We start from the raw sequence: 27862 nt of genomic DNA on the forward strand, positions 1-27862 counted from the left end.
AAAAATGACATTCAATTTAGATTTTTTTTATTGTTCTTTCTATTTATGTGGTTGTGTTCTCCGTCTCTTTTATATAGGTACACACATACTTGTATCTTCTTTTGTGTATCTTTTGTTTCCTCATTTGTTTTACTTTCCTTTTTGTCAATTCATATAAATCTTCCCATATGTTTCTGTATTCAGCATTTTTTTTTTAACCACACAATAGTATTCCATTACATTCATTTAATCATTCCCCCGTCTGGGTATTTACTTCCAGTTCTGGGCTACTACAAGTAGTGTGCAGCATCATTTCTTAATATTGACTTGACAGTTAACCTATTCATTATCTTTACATTCCTATTGTCATCACCTCAACTCAAGCCCTGATTATCTTTCACTAAACTATTGCAACTTCCTCTACGTAATCTTCATTACTCCAGTCTCTCTAGTCTTCACTCTTGCCTGCACATTGCTGGCAGATCCACCTTTCTAATGTACAGTTATGGTCATGTTTCCTTGTTCACAATAACAAATTTCAGTAGTTTTTCATTGCCATGATAAAGCTTGGACTTCTCAGGATGACATTTAAAACCTTCAATAATCTAATTTAAATCTACCTTCTCTGCTTTAGCTCTCACACTATTTCCTCTATGGTACCTTCCAAACTTGAGTAGATAGGTGGCTCAGTGGATAAAGCTTGGGGCCTGGAATCCAGAAAACTGGAGTCTAAATCTGGCCTCAGACACTTACCATCTGGGTGATCCTGGGAGTGTGACTTAACCTATTTGCCTTATTCCACTGGACAAGAAAAGGGCAAACCACGCCAGTTATCTTGGCCAGGATAACCCCACGGACAGCATTGATATGCTGTAATCCACAGTATCAAAAAGAGTTATTTGCAACTAAAAATCTTCCTATCCAGCCAGGTCAGTCTGCACACTGTGCATTTATTTTCCTGTTCTGCAGCTTTACTTACATAATTCCTTCTACTCGGGATGCCTTTTGTCACTATCCATAACTTATCTGTCCTCCAAGGACCAGGTAGTCTGAGCTTTATGACATTTAAGAATAAGAACCATACTCTGCCACATGCTACCCTATGTTCTCAAATTCTATTTTATTAAGATTCCTTAATAAGACTTTTCTATGAGATCAGACACCATTTCTGCAGTTCTAACCCTAATTGTTGGTCTTCAACTGTGTATATGCCAAAGGATATTTCCTAATATCAAGCCTATCTTTCAGACACTCCACATTTTCTCTCTCATGAATCCAAGTGACTGGAACAGCTGTTCTCTTTGGAAATGGATAAGCTCTCCCTTCACCTGCTATTTCTGAAATAAATACATAGCTCTTGAGATTTTTAAAATTTTGCCATATGGTTAAGCCACAATCTTTGAGGAATATGATACTATGTCTGAAAAATTAAAATTCCCAGGCTACCTGAAGAGGAATGGAGAATATAAATAGTATAAATGTTCTGTAGTTTATTACCAATGAAGAATTATGTACAAGATTATGGAAGATAGACATGGAACCTGGAATTTCTGGTTCTCACCTGCACATTGCTGGGGGAAGTCTTCACATGCTTGGAAGAGACATCCCACCATTGAAAAAGAGGATGGACTTTATTTTATTTTATTTTATTTTAAATAACTTTTTATTGACAGAACCCATGCCAAGGTAATTTTTTATAGCATTATCCCTTGCACTCACTTCTGTTCCAATTTTTCCCCTCCCTCCCTGTACCCCCTTCCCCAGATGGCAAGCAGTCCTATACATGTTAAATAGGTTACAGTATATCCTAGATACAATATATGTGTGCAGAACCGAACAGTTCTCTTGTTGCACAGGGAGAATTGGATTCAGAAGGTATAAATAACCCAGGAAGAAAAACAAAAATGGAAGCAGTTTATATTCATTTCCCAGTGTACTTTCTTTGGATGTAGCTGCTTCTTGGACTTCATTTTAAAAAAGAATGATGGTAAGGCCATAAGCGGGACAAGGGAGCAAGCTTTCTCTCCATGACAGTTCTATAGACCGTTGAATTTATTCCTCACCATCCTTCACAGATTCATTCCCTAATCTGATTCTAGGCCACTATTCCCAGATCTTTGCTGCTCTAGTGCATCGTCTGCTTTCTTCCTCTTCCCTGAAGGATTAGGCAGTTGGAGATCATCACATATACTACTAGGCCCAAGGTCTCTGGGGATTAGGTTATCCTTTCTCTAGGCAGTATTACACATGTGTTGGTGGGGTCCCCACCCCTTAATAGAATTAGCTCTTGGATGTAAGGATTTCTAGTTTTGGACTTGGAAAACAGATGGACAATTTGTCTTTTTTCCCAAAAAATAATTTCAGTTTTATTGAGTCTTAACAAATTTATCTGGTTTAAGGGATATTATTAAATAGACTCTTCTTTAGCAACTTTTTTGTTTGTTTATTAAAGCTTTTTATTTTAAAAACATATGCGTGGATAATTTTTCAACATTGCTCCTTACAAAACCTTGTGTTTCAGATTTCCCCTCCCCTAGGTGGCAAATAGTCTAATATATGTTAAACATTAAAAATATATGTTAAATCCAATATATGTATACATATTTATACAGTTAACTTGTTGCACAAGAAAAATCAGATCAAAAAGGAAAAATAGAAAGAAAAAATGCAAGCAAACAACAGAAAGACTACAAATGTTTAGCAACTTCTTGAATGACTTCATGAATGTCTTTAGTCTGGAAGCTATAGTAGCCAAACAAGGAATTGGTGTTGCTAAACTATCAGTCAATAAATACTTAAATGTGTACTATGTGGCAAGCACTATAACAAGCACTGGAGATGTAAAAAGGAAAAAAGACATAGGGGAGAGAACAAATATAAACAAAACAAGTTATATATGAGATAAATAGGAATAACAAAGGGAAGGCACTAGAATTTAAGAGAGTTTGATTAATTAAGAAAGTCTTCTTGTAGAAGATGGGATTTTCTTTGAGACTTAAAGAAAGCCAAAGTTCCCAGGAGATGAGATAAGAAGAGCATTTCAAACATGAAGAACAGCCAGAGAAAATGCCCAGAGTTGAGAGGTGATACAGCAAGGAGTTCCCTGTCACTTAATCAAAGAGAACATCAGTTTCAAGTCAATTATCTCAAAAATAACCTTTTGTCTGTAATAGCAGAGACTTTTATAGCCTGAAAAAAAATCTTTTAATTAAGAGCAAATCATTGATGGTTTCACTCTGATGAACAACTCTCCCATAGGATTGATATCCTTTGTTAGATAGATCATAAATGATCCTAAGACAGATCACAAGTTATTATTTTTTCTGTGAGGCAAATGGAGTTAAGTGACATGCCTAGGGACATACCGCTAATAAGTGGTATGTTAAATATCTGAGGATGGATTTGAAGTCAGGTCCTGACTGCAGGGTTGGTACTCATCATTGCACCATATTTTTGATGACAGCCCTGGCCAATCTTGTGGGTGGTGTGCAGTAGTAATAGTGGGTGGTCCTAAGCCACGAAGAATTTAACAAAGAAAGGATGACAACCTCCAATATAGAATGATTATATGAATCCCAGATAATGCAGGATTCGGTGGTTTGGCAGAGGGATATCTTGGTATGCCAGGGGCTGCTTGTCCACCAGTATAGGGATCTTAGCTAGTTTTTCTTTTTCCTTCTGCACCTTTGAGGGGCTCAGTGAATTCAAGTAAAACAAGAAATGCTCAGGAACAACAGAACAAGCTAGATGGAGTAGGTGGGGTGTACCAGGAGCACTAGCACCTCTGGTATGAGAGCTCGCTGAATCCTTGCAGGGATGCTCACCTACCTTTAGTGTCCACCTGTCATCCAGCTCTCACCTATAGCTCTAAGAAGCTGTAGCATAAAACCACATTAGCAGATGGACAAAACCAGGGTGAAGATAACCTATGGACATCTACATGTTGGTGAGTTAGGGGGACACCTTCCTCCGGCAATAGTCAGATTGACCATTTCTTCCAATGTTCTTCCGGAACAATCTTCTGCCAGGAAGGCAGCTGTAGCAGGCACTGTGGAATGATTAGAGTTTGGTCAAACCACAGACCCCAAGATTATCCACTGCATCCCAAGTCATCAGTCGTCATCCTGACTTTTGTCTTGCCATTGGACTTTGATAAATCTGGAAGAGAAAATGAGGCTGGCCAGTTTGTGCAATTCTCTCACTTAAATCATGCAAGAGTCAAAATGTCACCCCATTATGTCATTGGTTCTCTTCTAAAACAAAGGACAACAATTAACTATGTAAAATGATATGATTTAAGACTGATCAGGAACTTTTTAGTCCAAGTCTTATTTTTAGGGTTTTTTCTTTCCTTTTTTTTTCAGAGGATTTTAACTGATCTTTTGTTTCTCTATTGTTTACATTTATTTATATGCACCTCTATCCTCCCTGTCCCACAGTGCTGTCATTTATAAAAATTAAAAAAGAGAAAAATTAGTTCATCAAAACTTATCAAGTAAATCAACACTTAACATAATATTCAGAGTTCTATATCCATAGTCTCACCCTATCCTGCACAAAAAGGAAAGAGAGGTGCCTTCTCAGATTTCTATTTAGGAAGCAAGCTTACTCATTAGAAAATTCAGTGTTCCGTTTTAGTGGGTTTTCTTGGTTGTTTGTTTTTAAATATGCAATGTTATAATGGTTGTGATTTATATTTCTCTGGTTCTGCTTACTTCCCCTTGCATCATATGGCTTCCCATGCTTCTCTGTATTCATCATATCTTTGAGCATATGTTGAGTTAAATAAAAAATATTTAATATTTAACATGTACTGGTCATCCTGCCATCTAGGGGAGGGGTGGGGGGAAGGAGGGGAAAAATTAGAACAAAAGGTTTGGCAATTGTCAATGCTGTAAAATTACCCATGCACATAACTTGTAAATAAAAAGCTATAATTAAAAAAAAAGAAAAAATATTTATTTAGCATTTGCTATTTAGCATTTGCTAAGCATTGTTCTAAGTGATGGAGATTCAAACAGAAAAAAGCAAAACAGTGTCTGATCTAAAATAGCTCATTCTCTTTTATTAAGGAAGATAACGCATAATAGAAGTTTAACTGCAAGATGGTTGGAAAGAACTGAGAATTCTAAGGGTGCAGCAACAGGCTGATGGCAGAAACCAGGGGTCCTTAAGTTGTATAAGTCCTATAACAGTTCATGGGGTAGTTCAGAGCATAGAGGTAAGGTAAATTATCAAGCCTGGTAGTCTTTCATTTCATCAAAAAAAAAAATAGAATTGGTGACTTGCATCTTATCCAAGCTGGGAAAGCAGTCAATATTCCATTATGTATGTGTGCCACATTTTGCTTAGTCATTCCCCAGTCAATGTGATACTTTCATTTTTCCAGAAAAGGGAAAATGATTGGTCATGTAGCAGAGCCAGGATATAAACAGTAAATTCTGGCTCTGAAAATGGAATTCCTTCCACTATAGCACATTTAGCCAATTTTTGACAGGTTTGGCTAGTATTTCAATCAAAAATTTATTAAATGCCTACTGTGTGGTAAGCACACAAAAAGAGGCAAAAAACAGTCCCTTCAAGGAGCTTATAATTATAATCATAAATGATTCTGATCAAATGAGATAATAAATGTGAAAACTGCTTCACAAATCTTTATTATATTCATTTATATAACATTCATTCATTGGTTATTATTGCTGCTTACTAATGCTGTATTATGATGGTTTTGTCTTGTTTTGTTTTCATTTGGATAATTCACCAATTGGTAATTCAAGTGATAAATCGAAAAGAGGGGTTTTCAATCAACATGAACTGAGAGATGTTCTGAGAGATTGGCTGAGAGAGGAGGAGCATGGGAAGGAAGGATAGACTTAAAGCACTTTTCCCTCAGGGTACCATGATAAATATACTCTGAGAGGCAGCTAGGTGGTGCTGGTGGGCTGTGTGACTCTGGGTTATGTAATCTCTGCCTCAGTTTCCTTACTTGTAAAATGAGGATAATAATGGCACCTGCCTCCCAGGGTTATAAGGATCAAGTGAGATAGTAATTGTAAAGCACTGAGCATAGGGCCTTGCACATAATAAGTATTAAATAAATATTATTAGTATACTCAGACTAATAATACCTCACACTACTAATTTTCAAAACTGTGCTTTATTATTCTCAAAATATTTTCACAGACATAATCTTGTTTGATTCTCATAACCTGCTGACACTGCTTGACACATACTGCATGTGTGATCCTGGGCAAATCATTTAACGTCTCAGTACCTCAGGCAACTTTCTGAGACCATAAAATACAAACAGATGCTAATCTGTTTTAGTACAGGGAGTTTCTTCTCCCATAGTTCCTTAAAATGGCAAAAAACACAGCCACAGACAAAATAAAACAAAACATTCTTGTGCAGTAGTTAGAGTAAATATTGTCAAGTCTATTTTATAGCTAAAGAAACTGAGACCCAGAAGCAGCTGGGTGGATAGAGCACCAGCCCTGTAGTCATCAGGACCTTAGTTCAAATTTGCTCTCAGATATTTAACACTTCCTACCTGACTGCACTACCTGGGCAAGTCACTTAACTCCAATTGCCTAAGAGGAAAAAAAAAAAGGAAAGAAACAGAACCTTGTTCGTAGCAGCTCTTTTTGGAAAATGAGTAGATGCCCATCAATTGGAGAATGGCTGAATAAGTTATGGTATATGAAAATAATGAAATATTATGTTTCTATGAAAAATGAAAAACAAGCTGTTTTTAGAAAGACCTGGAAAGATTGGTATGAACTGAGGCTGAATGAAACAAGCAGAATCAGGAATACATTGTATACAGAACAGCAAAATTGTGGGATGATCAGCTATTAAAAACTTGGGTTCTTTTCAGCTATCAGTAATCCAAGACAATCCCAATAAACTTTGGATAGAAAATGTTATTTACATCCAGAAAAAGAACTACAGAGACTGAATTTAAATCAATGCATTCTATGTTCACTTTTTTCTTTTTTTTTCTTCTCATGGTTGTTCCCTTTTGTTCTGATTTTTCTCTTCCAATATGATTAATAAAGAAATGTGTATTTAAAAAATTAGTGTACATATATTACCAGAAAAAAAAAAAAGAAACTTTCTAAAGATATTAAGTGATCTATCCTGACTGCCTAGTCAGTAGTTTGATTGAAACTAGAATCTAGGCCTCCTTGCTTTCTGGCCAACATTCTTTCTTCTCCCCCTCCCCACTTAATAGCATTTTATTTTTTCCAATTACACATAGATAGTCTTCAACATTTTTATAAAATTTTGAATTCCATTTTTTTTCTCCCTTCTTCCCTTTTTTTCCTCCCCTTCCCCAAGATGGCAAGCAATCTATTATAGGTTTTACATGTACAATCATATTTCCTCATTATTCACATTGTGAAAGAAGAATCAGAACAAAAGGAAAAAACCACAAGAAAGGAAAAACAAAAAAAGTGAAAGTAGTATACTTCAATCTGCATTCAAGTACTTTTTCTGGATGTGGATGGCATTTTCCATTATGAGTCTTGAAATTGTCTTACATCATTATATTGCTGAGAAGAGCTAAGTCTAACAAAGTTGATCATTGTACAACAACACTATTATTGTACATAATGTTTTCCTGGTTCTGCTCACTTCATTCAGCATCAATTCATGTAAGTCTTTGCAGATTTTTCTGAAATCCACCTGCATCATTTCTTTTAGAGCAACAATATTCCATTACATTTATATGCTACAATTTGATTAGACATTCTCTAATTGATTGACCTTCCCTTGATTTAAAATCTTTGAGAGCACAAGAGAATTGCTATAAACATTTTTGCACATGTGAGTCCTTTTCCCTTTTTTATAATATCTTTGGAATATAGACCTAGAAGAGGGTCTATCAAAGGGTATGATCAAAGGGTCACATGTATGATCATAGTTAGAACTCTATGGACTTAGTTCCAAAATGGTCTCCAGAATGGTTGGATCAGTTCACAATTCCACCACTAATGTTTTAATATTCCAATTTCTTTACATCTTCTCTAACATTTATAATTTTCCTTTTTTGTTAGATTAGCCAATCTGATAGGTATGAGGTGGTACCTCAGAATTGTTTCAATTTGTATTTCTCTAATCAACAGTGGCTTAGAGCATTTTTTCATATGACTATAGAAAACTTTAATTTCTTCATCTGAAAACTATCTGGCAACATTCTTGCCATGCTACCATATTGTTTTGCTCCATGGTCCCCCAGGACTCCTGTCATTTACTCCAGTATCATACAAGCTGTCTTGCAATTTCTTTCTCCAGATTCTCAAGGCCTAAACTCTTTTTTCACCTAACATTGCCCAAATCCCCTATCTCCCAACCCAAAATTCCTCACTAGAATTTGTTTGGGTGATTTCTCTTGTCAAAGAGAAATTAACTCTCTTGTGAGTGCCAATGTAAGCAAAAAAATCAAAATTTGTGGAAAAACCATTATCTTTCCTACTTTTCACAGAGCCAAGGCAGAAATGTAGTGTCTAATACACATCCATCCAGGAGGAGATTGAAAGAAATACATCCTTTCCATTGATAACCTGCAGTGTTCACACTGCAATAACTAATGGCACCATTGTCCATATAGGTATTGGCCCAACTAAGAAAAAAGAGTTGTCACTATGCTAAAACAGGGCAAAAAAATCACAACATTCTTGAACATAGAACCAAATCTTGACTTGTAAAAAAGGATAACTCTAAAGTAGAAACCATTGAAAAGATGCAAGAATAAAATGGTCCACTATTGTTGCTTGCCTTTTGTTCTCAAAGAGAATCACAATATCAGGCAGATGATGCCATGGCATGCAAGTGAATTGGATTTAAATGAGAGTGGGCTGTACAAAATCACCTTCCATACTTTCTCCTCCAAAGCCATCTGAGTCCAATGGCAAGATGTAATTCAGGACAACTGGAGATGACCCTGGCTGCAGTGGAAGACCTTGGGCTTTTTAAGCTAAAATCTTTAACAGAGTTTCACTTGACAACACCCATTCAGTAATTAAAGGTTAGGTAAAAAGAACTGAGGCAAAGAATGGCCTCTTTTATCTTGTCAAAAAAAATCAATCAGGGAGAGAAAGACCCTCAACAACAACCGCTATTTAAGTTCACTCTGAGTCAATCAGAGTCCAAATAGTGATCAACTGGAGTTTTGTCTGAGACTTATTATGATTCAGTCAATGAGAGGCAGAGTGATTTGGATTTAAGACATGATCCTTAAGAAAGAAATCTAGCTGGTAAACTCGAAAATATCTTGGCAGATTTCAGCACCCTCCTCCCAAAAAATTACATTCCAGAGCACCCCCAAGTAAGATAAAATAAGAGATACTCTCTGTAGAAAAAAAAGAAAGCGAATGGAAGGAAGGAAGGGGGAAAGAAAGGAAGGAAGGAAAGAAGGGAAGGAGGAAGGAAGGAAGAAAGAAAGAAAAAGGAAAGGAGGAAGAAAGAGGGAATAAATAATTAAATGAAGGAAGGAAAAAGAAAGAAAGTAAAGGAAGAGAGAAAGAAAAAGGGAAAGAAAGAAAGTACTTTACTGCCTAATTGACCAATTCAAATTAATCCCCGGTGGGGTAGCTTTGTTAGGAGAGGTTATTATTTGTACTTTGTTCTGGAAGAGGTCCATGACAATCAGAGAGATGATACCATGACATAGAAGTGAATTTGGATTTAAGTGAGGTCACCTGCCTCACTTCCCCTTCCAGAGCCATCTGGGTAGAATGGCAAGATATAGATCATTTTAATTAAGATGGTTCTCTATACAGTTATAACTAACTTTCCTCACATTTGAAAAAAGGACACCAGATGTTGTCTAGAGGAACCAAGGATCTGACACTCACTATAAACAAGGGAAGGATGGTACATGTACATTCAGTCTTTGTATATTCAAAGCTTTATGCATACAAGAAAGACCTTAGCAAAATGTATTCAGGTCAGCAGGATTTCTCTTTTTCCTCTTGGAATGTTATTGACAAGGGGATCCCCAAATTCTTTTATGATCTTGGCTTATGATTTCCTGGATTAAAAAAAAATAAGTTTTCTCAAATTCCAAATGAAATGTTTATTGTTTTGAAGTTAAAATCCCATCTGAAAAACAAACAAACAAACAAACAAACCTAAAAAACAAAACAAAACAAAAAAAAAAACCTTCTTCCTCCTACTTACTACTTCCTGAATTCAGGTTCCATTTTCCTCTTCTCCTCCAGACCAGATAAGTCTGCACCCCTTCCCCTTTTCACCACCATTTTAAGCCCCATTTTTCCAAAAGACCTGCTTTTGTCCAGGCAGGCTTTGACTTGCTCTGCCACTCCCTCCCCTAAGAACCCTTCTGATTACCCACTCCCCTCTCATCCTGCCTGCGTCAGTCAGTCAGAGCCACCCACGGGGGAAGGTCCTCTCCCCCCCAGTTTATACTTCACACCCAAGGTGAAACAGAAGCCTATTGCCCAACCCTGGAGGTGAGACTGGAGGTAGAGGGGACCTGTCATCTAAACAACCTCCACAGCCCTGGTTGCCCCAAGGATCCCAACTCCCAGCTAGGAAATCATCTGGCCCCTGACTGCTACTAAACATTTCCCCTTTGTTTTCTGACATGGGAATATAGAGACCTAGATTCTAGCAGCTGGCCCTCAGTAGACCTCACTTTCCTCACATTTGAAAAAAGGACACCAGACATTGTCTAGAGGAACCAAAGATCTGAGACTCAATATAAAACAAGGGAAGAAATGCTGAATTTAAAAGTTAAAGGACCTAGATTAACACCTTGGCTGTCAGGAGCAGGATACTTTTGGCAGGAGACCTTATTCCTCTGGACCTCAGTTTCCTTGTAAAGTAGTTAGACTAGATTATTTAGATTAAATTTTCAGAATTAAATCTCTGATCTCTTGTCTGTGCCCCTCAAGGTCAGCATTTCCTGGAATCAATTACCCCCATCCTGATAATGTCTGGGCTATATTCTTGTATGTGTGTGTGTGCATGTGCGTCTGTGTGCATGTGTGTGCGTGTGTGTGTGTGTGTGTGTGTGTGGTAACCTTAGAAATATTTCATTCTCAGAGAATCCCTGAGAGGCTTATTTTCTTTGAGTGAAAATCAAGGAAGGAGACGCTCATATCTACCAGTGTTTATAGAAGAAGAGATTCCAGTGCCCTGAGTGGTGATAACATGGGAAGAAGCATGATCTCTAGAAGGAAAGGTAGCCAAAGTGGGGGGGGAACAATTTGGGGAACCAAGAATTGATTGAAAATTAATATGGCAAAATATGAGAAACAAAGCATCCTTTCTCTATCTAGAACTGACCTCTTTGTATTTATGTCAACTATCCCTTTTCCTGAAGGCAATCTATGACTCTGGTTATCGAATGAAAACCTAAAACCTCCTTTTCCTCCTTCCCCATCCTATTTCAGCCTTTTTCTCCGTAGCTCCTCCTTTCTTTGGATCTACCCCATTCCCTTCAGCTACTTGTTGAATAGAAAGTCTAAAAACTTTCTATTCACTTATTCAACATTTAATAATGTTAGATACTTACCATGTACCAGACATTATGCTAGATGCTAGAATTGCTGAGGTAGAAAGCAAGGAAGCAAGGAAGTAAAGAAGGAAGAAAGAGAAAGCAGGGTGGGAAGGGAGAAAAGAAAGAGAGGGAAGGAAGAGAGAAAAAAGAGAAAGAAAAATGAAGGGGAAAAGGAAGGAAGGAAAAAAAGAAAAAAGTTAAGGAAGAAATAGAAAGGAAGAAAGAAGAAAAATGAAGAGCAAGTATGAAGAGAGAAAGAAAGAAAAAGGAAGAGGAAAATGAAGGAAGAAAAAGGAAGGAAAAATTGAAAATAGAGAAAGAGAGGAAGGTAGAAAAAAGGAAGAAGAGATGAAAAGGAAGAAAGGGGGGAAAAGAACAAAAGGAAGAATTGTTCCTCTCAAAAAATTATATTTTGTTTGGGGAAGAGGGCAATGATATGAGAACAAATAAATAAATAACAAATATATACAGAGTAGATAAAAAGTATTTTCAGGATGGGAGGGCATTGCCCATGGAGAGACAGGAGATTAGAATAGGTCTCTTATAGAAGAGAATATTAGAGCTGAACTTTGAAGGAAACTAGAGATTCTTAGAGGTACAAATGAGAAGATAGTATATTCCAGTTTGGGCTTCAGCCTGGACAAAAACACGAACATGGAAGATGGAACATCATGTTTGGGGAACAGTGAGTGAACCAATTTATGAAGGGCTTTAAATAACAAGGGAGAATTTATATTTTATTCTAACAGTATCTGGGAGCCCCAGATTATACACATGTGAACATACATGTGAATTACACCTCCTCATCTCCCCAGTAAAATGTAATTGTGAGAGCAGGAATTGATTCATTTTTGTCTTTGTATTTCCTCCAATGCCCAGCAAATAGCAGACATTTAAAAGACGCTTAGTGAAACAGACGGAGTTGGATTGAGTTTAGAACTTGTTTGTATGCTCAGAACGTACATTTGGAGTTTGGTGTTGGTGCATATATGAATGTGCATGTATGTGTGTGTGTACTTGTGCATTGATATAAAAACGGGGTATGTGTGAGCCCACCATATATATCTTCTGGGAAGAGAGCTGCTCCTCCTGACACTGCCCCCTCCTAACACAGAGCGACATTCAGGGAATCTCTAGGTCAGGGGAAGGGGTCAGTTTCCCTTTCCCACCCTCTCCACGTCTGCTTTTGGCCAGAGATAGTGTGACATAAAACACCAGCCTCCAGTTCCTGGGTCTCCCTACAGAAGGTCTCTACCTGTTTGAAAATGCAAAGATATTCTGAGGGCATATGAGGCTGGGTGAGATCCTTGCAGAGGGGAGAGAGGAGTAACATTGACAATTGAGGCAGCAAGGTGTAATGGGGAAAAATGCTGGACTAGGAGTTATCTGTATTCTCGCCCTGCTCTGCCCCTTAGCTGCGTGACATGGAAGAAATCCCAGCATCTGCTTAGGCTTCAGTTTCCTCATCTGTAAATTAAGAGGACTAAGTTTGTATCCCAGAGAGAACTTAAAGGAAGGAAATGTGCAGAAATGTTTGTGGCAGCCCTCTTTGTAGTGGCCAGAAACAGGAAACTGAGTGGATGCCCACTGGAGAATGGCTGAATAAATTGTGGTATATGAATATTATGTAATATTATTGTTCTGTAAGACATGACCAGCAGGATGATTTCAGAAAGGCTGGAGAGACTTACATGAACTGATGCTGAGTGAAATGAGCAGAACCAGGAGATCATTGTACACAGACACAATTATGTGATGATCAACTGTGATAGTCTTTGGTCTTTTCAACAATGAGGTGATTCAGGGCAATTCCAATAGACTTGAGATAAATGCCATCAGCATCCAGAGAGAACTATAGAGACTGAATGTGGATCACAACCTAGTATTTTCACCTTTTTTTGTTATTGTTTGCTTGCTTTTTTCTTTCTTTCTTATTTTTTTCCTTTTTGATCTGATGTCTCTTGTGCAGCATAATAAATGTGGAAATATGTATAGAAGAACTGCACATATTTAACATATTTTGGATTGCTTGCTATCTAGGGGAGAGGGGAAGGGAGGGGGAAAAACTTGGAACATAGGGTTTTGCAAAGGTGAATGTTGAAAACTATTTTTGCATGTATTTTGAAAATAAAAAACCTTTTATTTAAAAATAAAATAATTCATACTCTATGACTTTTAAAGCATCTTTCAGATATGAAATACAATGATTCTATGAATTTTTGTTAGCTTCTAAAGCAGACAACCTGGATGAGAGGAAGGTAGTGAGTAAAGGAATAAGACAAGATATCAGAATTTTGACAGAAGAAAGACAAAGTGATAGACTCTCAGGCTTAGAATAAGTAGTCATTTACTCCCATGTGGCATAGGACCTCCAGCTTTTCTCCCTGCTGTTTTTTGTTGTTGTTGTTCTTTTCAGAAACAATCAGGATTGAGCTACTAGCCCAGTATTATATAGTTAATAAGTGTCTGAGGCTAAATTTAAAATTCTGACCTCTCTCAATGCATTATCTAACTACCCCTCTTTCCTTCCTCTTATTATGAACTCCTAAAACTCTGCCTCTAGACAGTTTGGAAGTAAAATACTCTAAGAGCAGACAAGTGCCAGGAGAACACAGTAGTAGATAATTCTGGGAATTTTTTTTTTTAGCCCCAGGTCTACCATAAATCAGTTGTGAAATGGCCGCTTATTGACTTGGCGCTTTATTTTCCTTATTTGAAAAATCAGGGGTTTGAACTAGATTCTAACTATATAATCCATAGCCAGTGTATCAAACACAGTCCATCTGACAATGGGATATAAATCTGATATTTTTAGGAATTCACACAAAAACCCACAAACAACACAATCTCCCCCCCAAAAAAAAAACCCAAACCCAAAAACCCAATCACAAACAACAATCAAAAAAACTACCAGAAATAGCAAGAAGCATGAATAAGACAATATATCTATTAGCAGGTGTGGATGAGTTAGCAATTGTAACTATAGGAAAATATACGTCTAAAAAATCACATATATATGGATTTCTGACCACCTAAAGGCAAAGTTTTAAGAAAATGTAGGTGTCTTTGACCCACTTGACTTCCAGATTCCCATTCAACTTGAAAGAACTATTTTTCCATATTTCTTGGTACCATACTTTTTTCATTTTATGATACTAAATCCTATATATTCTGTCCTAACTAGCATTCCTAATTTTGAGTCATTGACTCATACCTGTCAATGAGAGGCGGGCAATGCTGGTAACCTCTGTGATTCATGATGACAACCTTTGGTGGAGTAGGGATAGGAAGTGTGGAGGGAAGGGGAGAACTGGTTTGTCTTCAGGAGAGCTGGTCCCCTAAGGCCAGAAGAGATTTTTGTCTTAAGAAAAAGTAATATGCCAGAGAGAGGTCTTTTTTTTTTTCTTTTTTGGTTGTTATTTTAGTTTGTTTTTGACGAGTCCATCTGTAAACCCATATGAATAGGTGTCCATTTGAATGTATTTGAGTTTGTGTGACAGCCGATATTGAAGTATATATGTGTATGATTATGTTTGACCATATATGTTTGTATTGTCACAGGTGCTAGCCTCCCAATAATCACTTGGGCATCATGCCCAGTTAACTTTACCTATGAACTTTCATTCTTGCTTCCTAGACATCCTTGGAGCCAGATAGTTCCTCCCTCAGCCTAGACTTTGGACACAGCTCTATCTGACCCTGCAAGTTCCCTCAAATCACTGACAGGGTCTCTAATTAGGGTTCCAGAAGCTTTTCTTTCCTTGCCCTTTGATCCCAGGGGCATGTGGGGTAACCGTATTCTTGGGTCACCATTATGACTGAGGTCTGTGAGTCATCTGGAACCCATGCCATGGCTCAGTTTCCCATTTATGAAATTATGTGTCAGTTGCTGTGGGTGGTTGGGCGAGCCCTTTTTCTTAAAAGGTCCTAGGATTCCCTTTTCCTTTTCTTGTTGATAATTCAAAAATCTAAGATTAATGACCCCATTTCCAAGCAAAGATTCTCTAATCTTTTAAAGCAAGGGTTTTTAACTTTTTTGTACATGTCCTGTGATGGTCTGGTGAATCCCTTCTTAGAATAATGTTTTTAACTGTATAAAATAAAATACATAGAATTATGAAGGAAAACAATTATATTGAAGTATCAATATCAAAATACATATTCTTTAAGTTAATTAATCTTGAGGTAAGAATACCTGCTTTAAAGTCGGTTCTCAAGGAACAGGGTGAAAACTCACTGGAAAGAGGCCCAGATTTTTAAAATAATAGGTCCTACTTCCATATCAGCTGCCCCCTGAATAAATCTGGGGTGGGGAGCACATGTGAATATGTACACAGTGTACCATATGGCTTAATGTGCCTAGATATGGTCACATAGAGCATATTTGTGTGAGACGTTTAACAGATCTACGATTTTATACATGTGGGGACTTCTCCTCATAGTAATCAGAACCCTAGCACACCTTCTCCTTCTATGTAATTCTTGTTCATGTTTTCACACAAATCATCCAGAGCAATGTTGTCAAACTCAAATAGAAACAGGGGTCACCAATTCAGATCCTCATAGGATGCATTTGACTTAGTTTTAAAATGTAATGTTATCTATATTTATTATATTTTAATTTATTCAAAAATTATTTCTCAATTACAGTTATCCCTTACACATCATAAGTGTTAAGGATGTAGTGCCTCCTGTGATGTGGAAAATTCATGTAAAAAATTTTGGCCCTCTTCTTGTACCAGAGAAGTCTGAAATTTTTATGGTATTAAAAGATAAAATATATTAGTATTATACAATACCATGCTATAAATACATACCACATATTTATATAACATTATATAACTATATGATTTATATATCTATTATTATATAATATAAATATAGTATATATTTGCATACTATAACTTTCATGCATTTCTGAGTTTCTAAACATTTTCTTTGGCTTCTGCAAAACTGTCTCCTAATTCCCATTTAAATTTTTATGCCAACTTGTGATACATCAAAACTGAAATGGGAAAAAGTTTCAATATGGAAGAGATAGTTATACATTTTAGTCAGGTTCCAAAGGCAAGAACTTTTGTCAAATGATCTGGCAACTTTGGCCTAGAAAGTGTATATTCCCCACACTTGAAACCTTCTTCTTCTTCTTCTTCTTTTTTTTTTTTTTTTAGTATTTTGGTCACAAAATATACAATACACACACACATAGTCATATGTAAGATAGATGCAATGTACAAATCACAGAATCATAGAACTAAAGAATCTTACTCACAGTTTGAAGGAATCTCATCCAGTCCTTTGCTTTCCTGAAAGCAATTTCTTTTACACTGTATCTCACAAGTGTTCCTTTCACTTCCATTCCTAGACCTCCAGTGATCAAGAACTCTGTAGCTCTGCTGTAAATTGTTACCATTGATTAATTAAAAATTGTTACCAAGTCTTTCCTTAAATGAAGCAGAAATCTGCTTCTTTGCTGGGGAGCCTCTTGGCCTCCCATTTTTGGGAGTGGGTCACTAGGAAGGGCTTCCTTGAGAAGTGTGGTAGCCTAAATTTGGAAGTTTCAGCTTCTGAGTCAGAAAAAGGGTGTTGGGTTTGAAGTCGAAGGAGTTGGGTTCAAATGCTGATTGCCACTTAATACCGAAGGGATATAGACCAACTCAGATTGCCTCTCAGATTTTCAGCATCCTTACCTGTAAAATGGACTAAATGAGTTTTGAGATGATCTTCAGCTCTGATGTTGTGAACTTTTAGTAGCTGATCCTAACTCTCCCCTGTCACGCAGGACAGTCTATCAGTAAGCATTGATTAAAAGCCTACTATATGTCAGGCATTTTGCTATAAGTGCCTGGAATTCAGTGAAAATAATTAGGTACGCAGAAAATATACCCATAGTGGATGGAAAGTAATCTCTTAAGGGAATACTGGGGACAAAAGTGGGAAGAGATTGGGAAAAGTCTGCCGGAGAACGTGGGATTTAAGCCAGAAAAAGTAAGAGGCAAGTTTGTGAGGGAAAACATAGAGACCAGAGGCACATATCCATATGGAACATACAATACATCCAGCAGATGTGATCTACACTTTAGAGTATATGAGTGTTCTGATGAAAAACAATATTAAAGACTCAGAGAAGGAGGGACTTAGTCTAACCCCCCTCACACAGTCCACTCTCATTTCCTCACTCTGGTGCCTTTTCCTTCAGGGTCTCACTCTTCACTTCCGATTCCTGGTTTTCCCCGTTGCCTTCAATCCTCTTTTCACATCCCTCCTCTTCTTCAGAAGACGTTTAGCAGTCCTCCTATTCCCAGTCTCCCCCTTGACCCGCTCTTCCAAGTCCTCCTTCTTCCCCACAAACGAGTACCTTCCCTCTGAAATTACTTCGCATCTACTATATATCTTGTATATGTGTAGTTGTCAGCGAGGTAGAATACGGCCTGCCGAGCAGGAATCCGTATTTTTGCTTTTCTTTGTATTAGCATAGCGCTTAAGAAATGCTTGTTGAGGCAATTCCAAGAGCCATCCGCATCCAAAGAGAAAAACTATGGAGACTGGATATGGATGAAAGCATAGTATTTTTACCTTTTTGTTTGTTTGCTTGTATTTTTTTTCTTTCTCGGGTTTCCCCCCCCCCAATTTGTTTGATACGACGAATATGAAAATGTGTTTAGAAGAATTGCACATGTTTAATTTCTATCGCATTGCTTGCTGTCCCGGGGAGAATGGGAGAGGGAGAGAATTTAGAACACGAGGTTTTGCAAAGGTGAATACTGAAAACTATCTTTACATGTATTTAGAAAAATAAAATATTATTTAAATAAATAAATGAAATGAAATGTTAGTTTGCTGACTGGAAGAAGATTTGCTTCTAAGGAAGAGGTAGAGGGAACGGGGAAGATGAGATGGAGGGGAGACAGTGGCTGCACGGAAAAGTAGGCTCAATACTTAATTGTTGCTTCTTCAGTCCCTCTTTCTCCTCTCAATAGTCAAAATGCACAGGCTTCACCTCTTTCCAAACCCTAAGCGCGGGTTACCTAAAAGGAGAAGGGTGAAAGGAAAATGGAAAGTAAGGAAGACCTTGGAATAAGTGGTCTTTATTCTCCCATTTCAGGTCCAGTGAGGTGGGCCGCGTCCTAAAGCTACTTGGGAAATTTTCTAGGGGAGAAAAAATTATCAGAAGGGTTAAGGATGGGGATGGAGGGATTGCACGGTATGTCAAACTCGTCCCACCCCCAGGAAGCCTATAACCGGCGCGCCCCTCTCCGCCTTTGCGGGCGGGAGGCTCAGGCTGGGCGGGCGGGAAGGTTGGTAAGCTGGCGGGCTGGGCGGGCGGGGCGAGCCTGGGGGGGCGGGCAGAGCCGGGGAAGCAGAGCCTCCTTATAAAGCAGGTCCCTGCAGGGCCCCTGCAGCGAGGTAGCGGAGGGTGCGCTCCTACCCTAGCCGGTTCTTTCCTTTGGCGCGCTTTGCTTTGACACCTGCAGCTCAGGCGCTCGCGTTCCGAGCTTCCAGACGCACTCTCACTCTTGTCCACGAGTTACTGCCCCACGGTACTGCTTCCCTACTCGGAACCATGGGCCGTCAGAAGGAGCTAGTGTCGCGCTGCGGGGAGTTGCTGCGGGTCCGGTACCGGCTGCTGCGCCAGGCTCTCGCTGAATGCCTCGGGACACTCATACTGGTGGTAAGAGAGCAAACGGGGCAGGAGGACTAGAAGCGCAGGGCTCGAGTCGGAGGAGGGGTTCAAGTTACCTTCATTCCCCAGGTCCCCAGAGCGATCCCACCTCGTTCTCTCATTGACGTCTCTGTTCTTTCAAAGCCATCTCTGTCCATTCGCCAGCTACTGGACAGCCCTGTCTTTTCCATTAGCTGTAACAGTTCCATCAGAATGACATCGCCCACCTTGGCAGAGGGAGCGATGCTAAGGGTCCCGCTAGAATCCTTGAACCCCCAAACCTTCCACCCGACCCTCTCATCCCCTGAAATTTTGGGTTTAATGAGTTTCTAGGAGGAAAGAGCAAAGAGTTTGGCTTTTGCCAAGAAGAAATAGGGTTGAGACGGCTAGTTGGGGATTATTAAGACAACAGCGTCTAGTCACTAATGAATAATTAAACTTAGGAAAGTCCAAAAGTTACATAGAATAAAAAGTATTCCGAGATCTGGGGCAAGTGGGGGGTTGGGGTTACTTAAGAGCTTTGTCTCAAGCCTCCAGCAGGGATGACTGGCTTGCGGAAGGACTTTGTGGTGAAAGGTTGGCCTGGGCTGGGTCCTTGTAGATAGGAGGACTATGACTGATGAAGGGCCCTTAAGTTTGCAGACCTGGGAAGAGAAATAACTTAGGACTCCGAGGATCCTTCCTCCCTCACTCATCTTTGTGACCTTGATAGTCGTGTAACCTCTGTAGGCCTCAATTTCCTAAGAGTTAGCTGAGGGGAGGCGGACTAAATACATCCTGTAGTCCCTGCCATCTATAGTGTTGTGATCATCTTGTGAAGAGAAAAATGAAATTACCTTCACTTTATTCGTGATTTGCTCTTGTTAACTTCTATTGCCTTTACTTTCTTCCACTTATTTCCTCAGATTCTTGCTTATTCTTATCCTATTCCATGGTAGCCACAACCAAATTCTTGGTTTTTACTATGTTACTTTTGATTGTAGTTGCTCTTACTTATATTTAAGTTATTCTACACTTATTCCTAGCTTATTTTTACTTTATTTTTGTTGTATGCTTTTGATCATCCTTCCTTCTAATCACTTATAACTCCCTCTTCATTCCCCTTGAGCTAAGTGCACTGTGCAAATAGCAACCAAAATAGAAGATGTGGAGGGTGGTAGTGGGATACCAAGGTTGGAATGTTTATAGGTGGAGCAGAGCAGGAGTTAAGGATCTAGATCAGGGTGAAGCTGAACAACTCGCTTTCTTGCTCTCTCTTTGTTCTCTCTCTCTGTCTCTTGCTCTCTTTGTCTCTGTCTCTGTCTCTCTTGCTCTCTCTGTCTTTTTTTCTCTTGCTCTCTGTTTCTGTCTCTGTGTCTGTCTCTTCGTGTCTGTCAGTTTCTCTCTGATGTAGGGGGAGGGAGGAATAAGGAGTGCCTCCTCATTATTTATTGCCCAAGGTTCTCTGGCTAGTAGAGAAGCTATCAAGAGCTCTGGAGGCAGTTAGGAACCAGTATATAAATAAGGAAAAACCTGACCAATTAAAATACAAAGCCTGAACTTCAAGATATAACCTTTGCTTTGAAAAGAGGGAGAGACAAGGAGAGGATGCACTTTGTCACTACCCCATTGCCTCACAAGAGACTGGCCAGGCTCTACCAGCCATCTGGAGATATCTACATGTCTGCATGTCTGCAGATACCTGTACCCAGACAAGATAGTGCCATCAATTGGCAGAAGAGGCCAGGAGTGTAGAGTGGGATTTGAGGACAGAGGTAGTTCTCTATATCATTTTTGTTGTTTCTACATAATTTTGTCAAGGGAAAACAATTCTGTTTTTCAGAGAGAGAGGAAGGCAGGGCTTTAGTTTGGGGACAAACTAGATCCCATTCTTGCCTCTTTCACCACCACCCCCTGCTCCTCCCATGCTTATTTGCCTTGAGATGTCAAAGGAGACAAGGCTGGGAGTAGAGCTCGGTGGTCCTGAAAGTTTATTTTTACCAGCTCCTTGGAATCATCTACCTCCTCTCCTTTCAAAATTGGCATTTCAAAGATTTAGGTGGAAATGATGTTGGTGCTCCTATGTTTAAAGGAAGCCCCTGCCTCATCCTTCTTTCTTTGAGCTTCAGGTGATCTGCTTTCCCACTGTAAAATAAGAACTTGTGTAGAGATCATTAAAAGTCTTTGTCATGGGAGAGTGCTTTGTTTATTCCATCAAGGGATTAGAGTAATAATCTCAATGTATATTGGCTGGGTAGATTGGGGTGTGATGTTTGTGGAGGTGCCTTTCAAGTGCATTTGAGCAGGTGGATGTGAGGGTTGGTGTACAATGAAAGCTGAATTCGATTGATAACCCAGGTGGGGAAGAACTTTATTTTGGAGAGAGAGGACAGGGAATGACTCAGGAGCCCTGGAGATTGGGTGATAGCACTGGGATAACCGTCAGTGGGTTAGGGTTGAGTCATGGAAATGAGTGGGGAGGGATTCTTGTAGTTAGAGAGATTAGGTGTCCAGGAGAGAAAGAGAGCAATTCCTTTATATAAAGAGGGGTGGAAAAAGTTTTACTGAGAGCTGGACAGATCCCCAAACCCATCTATCTATTGGAAGGGACCAGTACAGACAGATCAGAATAGGCCAAGAAGACTTTCAGAGTGAGGAAGAGGAAAATTAGCCAAGAGGAGACTCCTGGTGAACTGGCTTCCTGCCATCCCCACCCCATTCCCTGGCCTCTGGAACTGGGCCAGTTCCCCAAACAATTGGCAGATAGAGTGGAGTGGAGGCAGGGTCCCCAGCTGGGCCCCAGCCCAGTGCCCCAGGGTTAGGAAACACTTTCCCTGGATGCTTTACCCCGACTTTTGTTCTTTGCTCTTTTCTGTCACTTTATACCTTAAATCTGTACCTACGTACCTATTTTTATTCAGCTGGGGTGAAATTCCAACACTTCAGTGCTGCCCCTACTCTTTTCTAGATTCTAATTTCTAATTGTCTTTGTCTAGATCCCCTTTCTCTATTTCCTTCTTTTTTCTCCAATTTCTCTCTAGGTTCTGAAAATGTTTGTTAAATTGAATTGCATTGTAGATTCTCCATGTGTTTTTTTTTTCCTTTTTCTACATTTCCTTGTTTTTCTTTTTCTCCCCTTTCCTTCTTTACCTCCACCTGAAACCACATCTTTACCCTCCTTTTCCTTCTCTCCAGAGAGGGATTAATTAAGGCTCTTTCGCACCTTAGTGGGGCAAGGGTCCAAATCAAGTAAACATTTATCCATTTTTCACACGCCACACTTCTTCCCTTCCCCCCTCCCCCTTTACCCTGTTGGCGGTTGGCCATGTGCTGTATCCCCCGGGTGGGGGAGGGATAGAGGAATGGAGAGATAGAGATTAAACAATAAAATCAGGCTTAAATGCCAGCTCAAGATAGCAGTATAATAAGTTGAAAGGCTGGAGGAATTCAGTACCATTTAATGAGTGAAATTAAACCTAAGGCTTGTAGGAACTCAGACAGAAAAGAAATTAAGCAGGACTTGTCAGGGCAAGGGGTGTGTGTGTGTTGGAGGGAGGGGATTGTCAGGATTTTGTCTGTAACTAAGGTCTGGTCTTTGCATATTTGTGTGGAATGGATTTTTATTGTTGTTCCAGATGTGTAATTTAATCAATGTAGCAAACTCCCTCTAAGGAAACTCCTTCTACCAATGCATATGTCCAGTTGTCTTGAAATTTATAATCTTTTAGCTGGATAAGACCTAGATGTCCTAACTCCCGACTAGCATATTGCCCTGCCCTTTCCTCTGCCGTTTTTGTCTATCTCGTCAGAGGAAATAATGTATGTGGCTAACTTCAATCTAGTCTAGTCTCTTGGGTATCTTAATGCCATGTGCTGTAATTAGCTGGGGAATGATGAATTATCCTTGGAGATGGAGGTCCAGTGAGAAGAGGAAAGAAGGAAAAACCCCAGATTAGATGTTAAAGGTAAATAAATCCCACATAGGCTCCTACAGAAAGAGAAGTAGGTAGAAGAGGAAACATGGAGGTCATCAGGATCTTGAAGAGGTTTTACTTTATCAGAAGACTGAAAGCTGAAGGAGATAAAACCTTGTGTTGGAGAATCCTGGACAAAATAATTGCAATCCCTCATTTGTATAAAGTTTTCCAATTTTCAGATTATTTCCCACCTATTCCTATAATCCTTGAAACAAAAGGTTAAAGAATGGCCCTAAGATCACAGTGATTGAGCCAGAACTATAAACACAGTCTCATGATTCCTAGTTCAGTGCTCTTTATACTCCCCTTAGCTGCTTATCAGATGACTTTTTTTCAGGCCACTGTACATTATTATTTTGTAGGAGGGGAGATCTCCATTGGCAACAGGAAGGAAATTGGTTGATGGTAGCATGAGGTTTCATACTAGTGCGTGTGTGTGTGTGTGTGTGTGTGTGTGTGTGTGTAAAAGTGACTGTCTATTATGGACAATGGACAAAAAATCCCCATGACATATCAGTGATCCTCAATTTTGCCCTATATTTCTCCCGCACAGATGTTTGGCTGTGGCTCTGTGGCCCAGGTTGTGTTGAGCAGAGGAACCCACGGTGGCTTTCTTACCATCAACCTGGCTTTTGGCTTTGCAGTCACACTTGGTATCCTTATTGCTGGCCAAGTGTCTGGTATGTCTCCCTGCCCCACCCCCTCAACATGTTCTTAGAGGGCTTCCTTACTTGATCTCTAGAATGTCTCTCTTAGATATTGGGAACACCCTGACCTGTGGGCCCTTTCCCCGGGATAAAGGGATGCTGTCATGTATCTCTGAAGCCTAGAATTAAAACTTCCCTCCCCATATGGGAGATTTCTCCATATCATCTCAGAAAAGTGATCTTCCTGACTCCATCTGAACATTTTTAGTGATGAAAACCCATTCTCCAGAAGGATTCCCATTCTATTTATAGTTTATGCTTCCTTTTATTGAGTTGAAATCTGCCTTTTTGCAACCTTCATTCAATTGGTTCTAGTCTTCTAGGGGTAGGCTAAACATCAGGACCTTAACTAGGGATAAGATATTAAATACCTAACTCCTTTCCTTCTGTTTTACCTCCCCTCATCCCCCAATTATATCTGAATGATGTCTTCTCTCTATACAGGGGCCCATCTAAATCCAGCTGTGACCTTTGCTATGTGCTTCCTGGCAAGGGAGCCCTGGATCAAGCTGCCCATCTACACATTGGCCCAGACTGTGGGAGCCTTCCTAGGAGCTGGAATTGTCTTTGGGCTGTACTATGGTGAGGATCCGCAAGGATTCAGAACTCTTTCCCCCTCTACTAGTGTTCTATTTCCCATATTTCCCACTCTTACTTCCTCACCGTCTCCTTCTGGTCCTTTCTCTTCCTCCTTTTCCCTCCATTCCACCAACCCTCAGTCACTAACATATTCTGCCACCCAAATGGCCAGGTGCTGACAGAGGGGGCCACTCCACCCTATAGCCACCTGAGTATATGACTCACTGGGGCCCCCGACGAAGGAAATCAAGGGAGGAGCAATGGAAGGGAAGGAAAAACAAGTTAGGTAACACTAGAGATTGGTTACTCAATACTGACCCTTCCTCCCTTCCCCCCTTCTTCTCCCCCCTGCCCCAACCTGCCTCTGATGTAATAAGGTAGTTATTTTATATTTCTTCCTGGAGCAGAATATAAATACCCTACCTTACTAGGTAGCCGTCACTTGAACATATCATGAAATGAGTGTGCCAGGACATCCAGAGGGAATATTCTCCTTAGCCTTTGCTCTAAGGGAAGAACCAATGCTGATGGTCCCCCAGGGTATCCTGGGCATAGCTTTTCCTCACTCTGTGGAAGCCTATGTGGGAATATGGGTATGAGGTGTATAGGAGGGTGATTCCACCTGGGAAATCTGACAGCTTCTCCCCACCATTCACCTTTCCCACCTGTCTGGAACTCATAGAAGGTAGGATGGGCTCAGAGGAAAGAGTTAAAGGGCATAATATAGGGGAAAGAATACTGACTCTGAAATCAGGAACCTGACTGGGATAGTTTCTGAGGTCCCTTCCAGCTCCAGATCTATGATCTGTTGAATCCTCAGAAATTGCATGTGGGAATTCTCAGTGGGCTGAGAGCTCTGTGGGGAGATGGGGAAGGATATGAGGTTCTCACTCAGCTTGCCCTTGGAGAACTCCTGTTTCCCTCCCCTGTTCCCCCAGTATAAGGGGAAGCAGTGGCGTTTCCATTCTCATCCTTTACCTCTGCTTTAATCTTTCTTCAGATGCAATTTGGTCCTTTGCTGGTAATGAACTTTTTGTCTCTGGCCCCAATGGTACTGCCGGCATCTTTGCTACCTACCCCTCTGGCCACTTGGACATGGTCAATGGCTTCTTTGACCAGGTAAGATGCTTTGGGGTGAGGTCCTTAATCTCCTCCAAGAATACAGCAGAAGAAACTTCCATCTCCATTGCAACAAATTCAGTCTAGTTAGGGAAATAAGACTTAATAAGATAAAGAATGAAGCAGGATAGTACATGGTTTAAGGAAGATCTTGTAGCTCCAATTCCAAAGGTTAGGGGACCTCAGAGAGAACCAGTCAGGGATACTTCTTTGAGGATCAAGGACTTGAATTCAGCCTACAAGGACAGAAAAGTTTTGGCTAAGCAAAGAGGCAAGGAAACACTTGGGAAAGAGAAGAGGGATCTGTAAATAGCTAGGACAGTGAGATCAGGGGAGTTAAAAATTAGGGCAAGAGTGGATTTGCTTCTTCTCAATCTCGATTCTTCCATCCTAGTTCATTGGTACAGCATCACTCATCGTCTGTGTGTTGGCTATTGTGGATCCCCACAACAACCCCGTTCCCCGAGGTCTGGAAGCCTTTACTGTTGGCTTTGTGGTTCTGGTCATTGGTACATCCATGGGCTTCAACTCTGGATATGCTGTTAACCCAGCTCGAGATTTTGGTCCCCGCCTCTTCACTGCCATTGCTGGCTGGGGTTCTGAGGTCTTCACGTAAGTGACAAGCCCTGCTACTCCCTCCCTCTTTGCATTTGTTTAGCTCCCACTTCCAACTTCTGCCCTGATTTCTTTCATGGAACTTCCCCAGCTTTCCAATCTTCCTCAAAAGGATCAGCATCCAGTGTCCTTCAGGTTACCTTGAAATATATACTTTATTATAGCCTTGGTAAGGGGGGGAGAAGGGGCTGGGCCGGGCCAGGAACGTTACCCAAGTCTCTCCATTTTCTTTCTCTCCAGAACGGGTCGGCACTGGTGGTGGGTGCCCATCGTTTCACCACTTCTTGGTTCCATCTGCGGAGTTTTTGTCTATCAGCTCATGATCGGATTTCACCTGGAGGTTCCCCCTCCTTCCACAGAGCAGGAGAATGTCAAGCTGTCTCACGTGAAACACAAAGAACAGATCTGAGTTGGAAGTTACAGCTCCCTCTCCCTCCAAGACCTCCATTCCTTCCCCTAGGAACTAACACTGATAGGACTGTGCCGGAGATATACCCCCAAAGCCTCCACTTCTCTAGTCTTCCTTCCTCCCACTCCTCTGACTCTTAAGAGATCCTTTTTTGAGGATTATGTTTAGCAATAATGCTTAAAAAAAAATCCTCTTCAAACCTCTCTCCCTACTTAGGGGTTAATGAATCTTGGTGAATCATGGTCAGTGTGTATTTACAATGGATATTGGACTTAAGCCCTGTCCTGAGATTGCCAGACCTGAAGTAGGATATTTGCCAGAAATAATAAATCGGTTTGAGTTCTTGGAAGTTCCTCCAGAGGAAAAAAGGAGAGGGAAAGGCAAAAGCTAGGAGCTCAGCAGATGTGTGAAAGGGTTCAGATATGTGAGAAATACTTAGATGGGAAGGGAGTTACAGATAGACCAGGGTATTTTAACTTTAGGAAAGTCCCAAATTCATTCATCCATTCCAGATATGGAAGAGGCTCAAATGAAAGGGATTCTAAATGGAGATGTGTTAGATGTATGAGAGACAGTGCAAAGTGTATGGAAAGTTCAAATGTACACATGTATGTATGTGTGTATCTGCACTGTGCACCCATGCATGGCAGGTATGACCAATTATAGATGTGTGTCAATTGAGATTTGTATATAAGGGAGAGGGTAAATATAGATATATATATATATGTCCTAGAAAGGAGAGAGACCCAGAAGTAGATGATCTTGCTAGACTTTGGTGAAGGGGAGTCAGGGAGAGCAAAAGAACCTCTTGAGGGAGACATTAATTTCCTGGGGGTATGTATGTTGGGGGGAAGCTCACAACTTGAGGTTCAGAGCTCTGTGCATAGGCAGAAGCCATTATTTGCATGTTCAGAGTCTGATCCATAACCTCAGGGGGTGGATGCTAAGTACAGGTATGTTTCATTTTGGCAGATGTTACAGCGGGGATTGGGGGCCTTTCTTCCCAATGCCCCTTATTCCTTGCTCCTAGGTGTTCTCATTCCCCTGGGCATTCCCAGGATGGGTCAAATGAGGGTACCTATTCCTTAAATACTCCTTATTCACTGTGTGGATACCCCTACCCCAATACACTTTGTTGAATTTTTTTTTAAATAAAGACATTTACACAGAAAACATCAATTACTGTGGGTTTCTCTCCTGTTTATCTGTTTGGTGGTGTGTTTTTGAGACACTTGCAGTTAAGTGACTTGCCCAAGATATCATATCACATAGCACATTTAAGTGTCTGAAATCAACATTTGAACT

At 40.1% G+C, this 27862-nt stretch overlaps 2 protein-coding genes across 4 annotated transcripts in view; one reads left to right on the top strand and one right to left on the bottom strand.

Annotated features, from left to right (window-relative positions):
- The window catches only part of LOC127561895 (tubulin polyglutamylase complex subunit 2-like), an 877998-nt gene that overhangs the window by 662836 nt on the left and 187300 nt on the right, over positions 1 to 27862 (bottom strand). The gene's annotated exons all lie outside the window — the stretch shown is intronic.
- Positions 18651 to 27736, top strand: AQP3 (aquaporin 3 (Gill blood group)). Its single transcript, XM_051997270.1, has 6 exons — positions 18651 to 19181; positions 23682 to 23808; positions 24280 to 24417; positions 25415 to 25533; positions 25928 to 26145; positions 26389 to 27736. The coding sequence occupies exons 1-6, from the start codon at positions 19074 to 19076 to the stop codon at positions 26555 to 26557; spliced, it is 879 nt and encodes a 292-aa protein (XP_051853230.1). The 5' UTR covers positions 18651 to 19073; the 3' UTR covers positions 26558 to 27736.

The sequence above is a fragment of the Antechinus flavipes genome, chromosome 1 (assembly GCF_016432865.1).
Source record: "Antechinus flavipes isolate AdamAnt ecotype Samford, QLD, Australia chromosome 1, AdamAnt_v2, whole genome shotgun sequence".
Taxonomy (NCBI): Eukaryota; Metazoa; Chordata; class Mammalia; order Dasyuromorphia; family Dasyuridae; genus Antechinus; species Antechinus flavipes.

Excerpts from the sequence above, each read along its gene's own strand:
- AQP3 (XM_051997270.1), top strand. The coding sequence starts at position 19,074 with ATGGGCCGTCAGAAGGAGCTAGTGTCGCGCTGCGGGGAGTTGCTGCGG. Across the intron at positions 23,809-24,279 it reads TATTGCTGGCCAAGTGTCTG|GGGCCCATCTAAATCCAGCT; the intron begins GTATGTCTCCCT and ends CTCTCTATACAG. Across the intron at positions 25,534-25,927 it reads TCAATGGCTTCTTTGACCAG|TTCATTGGTACAGCATCACT; the intron begins GTAAGATGCTTT and ends CTTCCATCCTAG.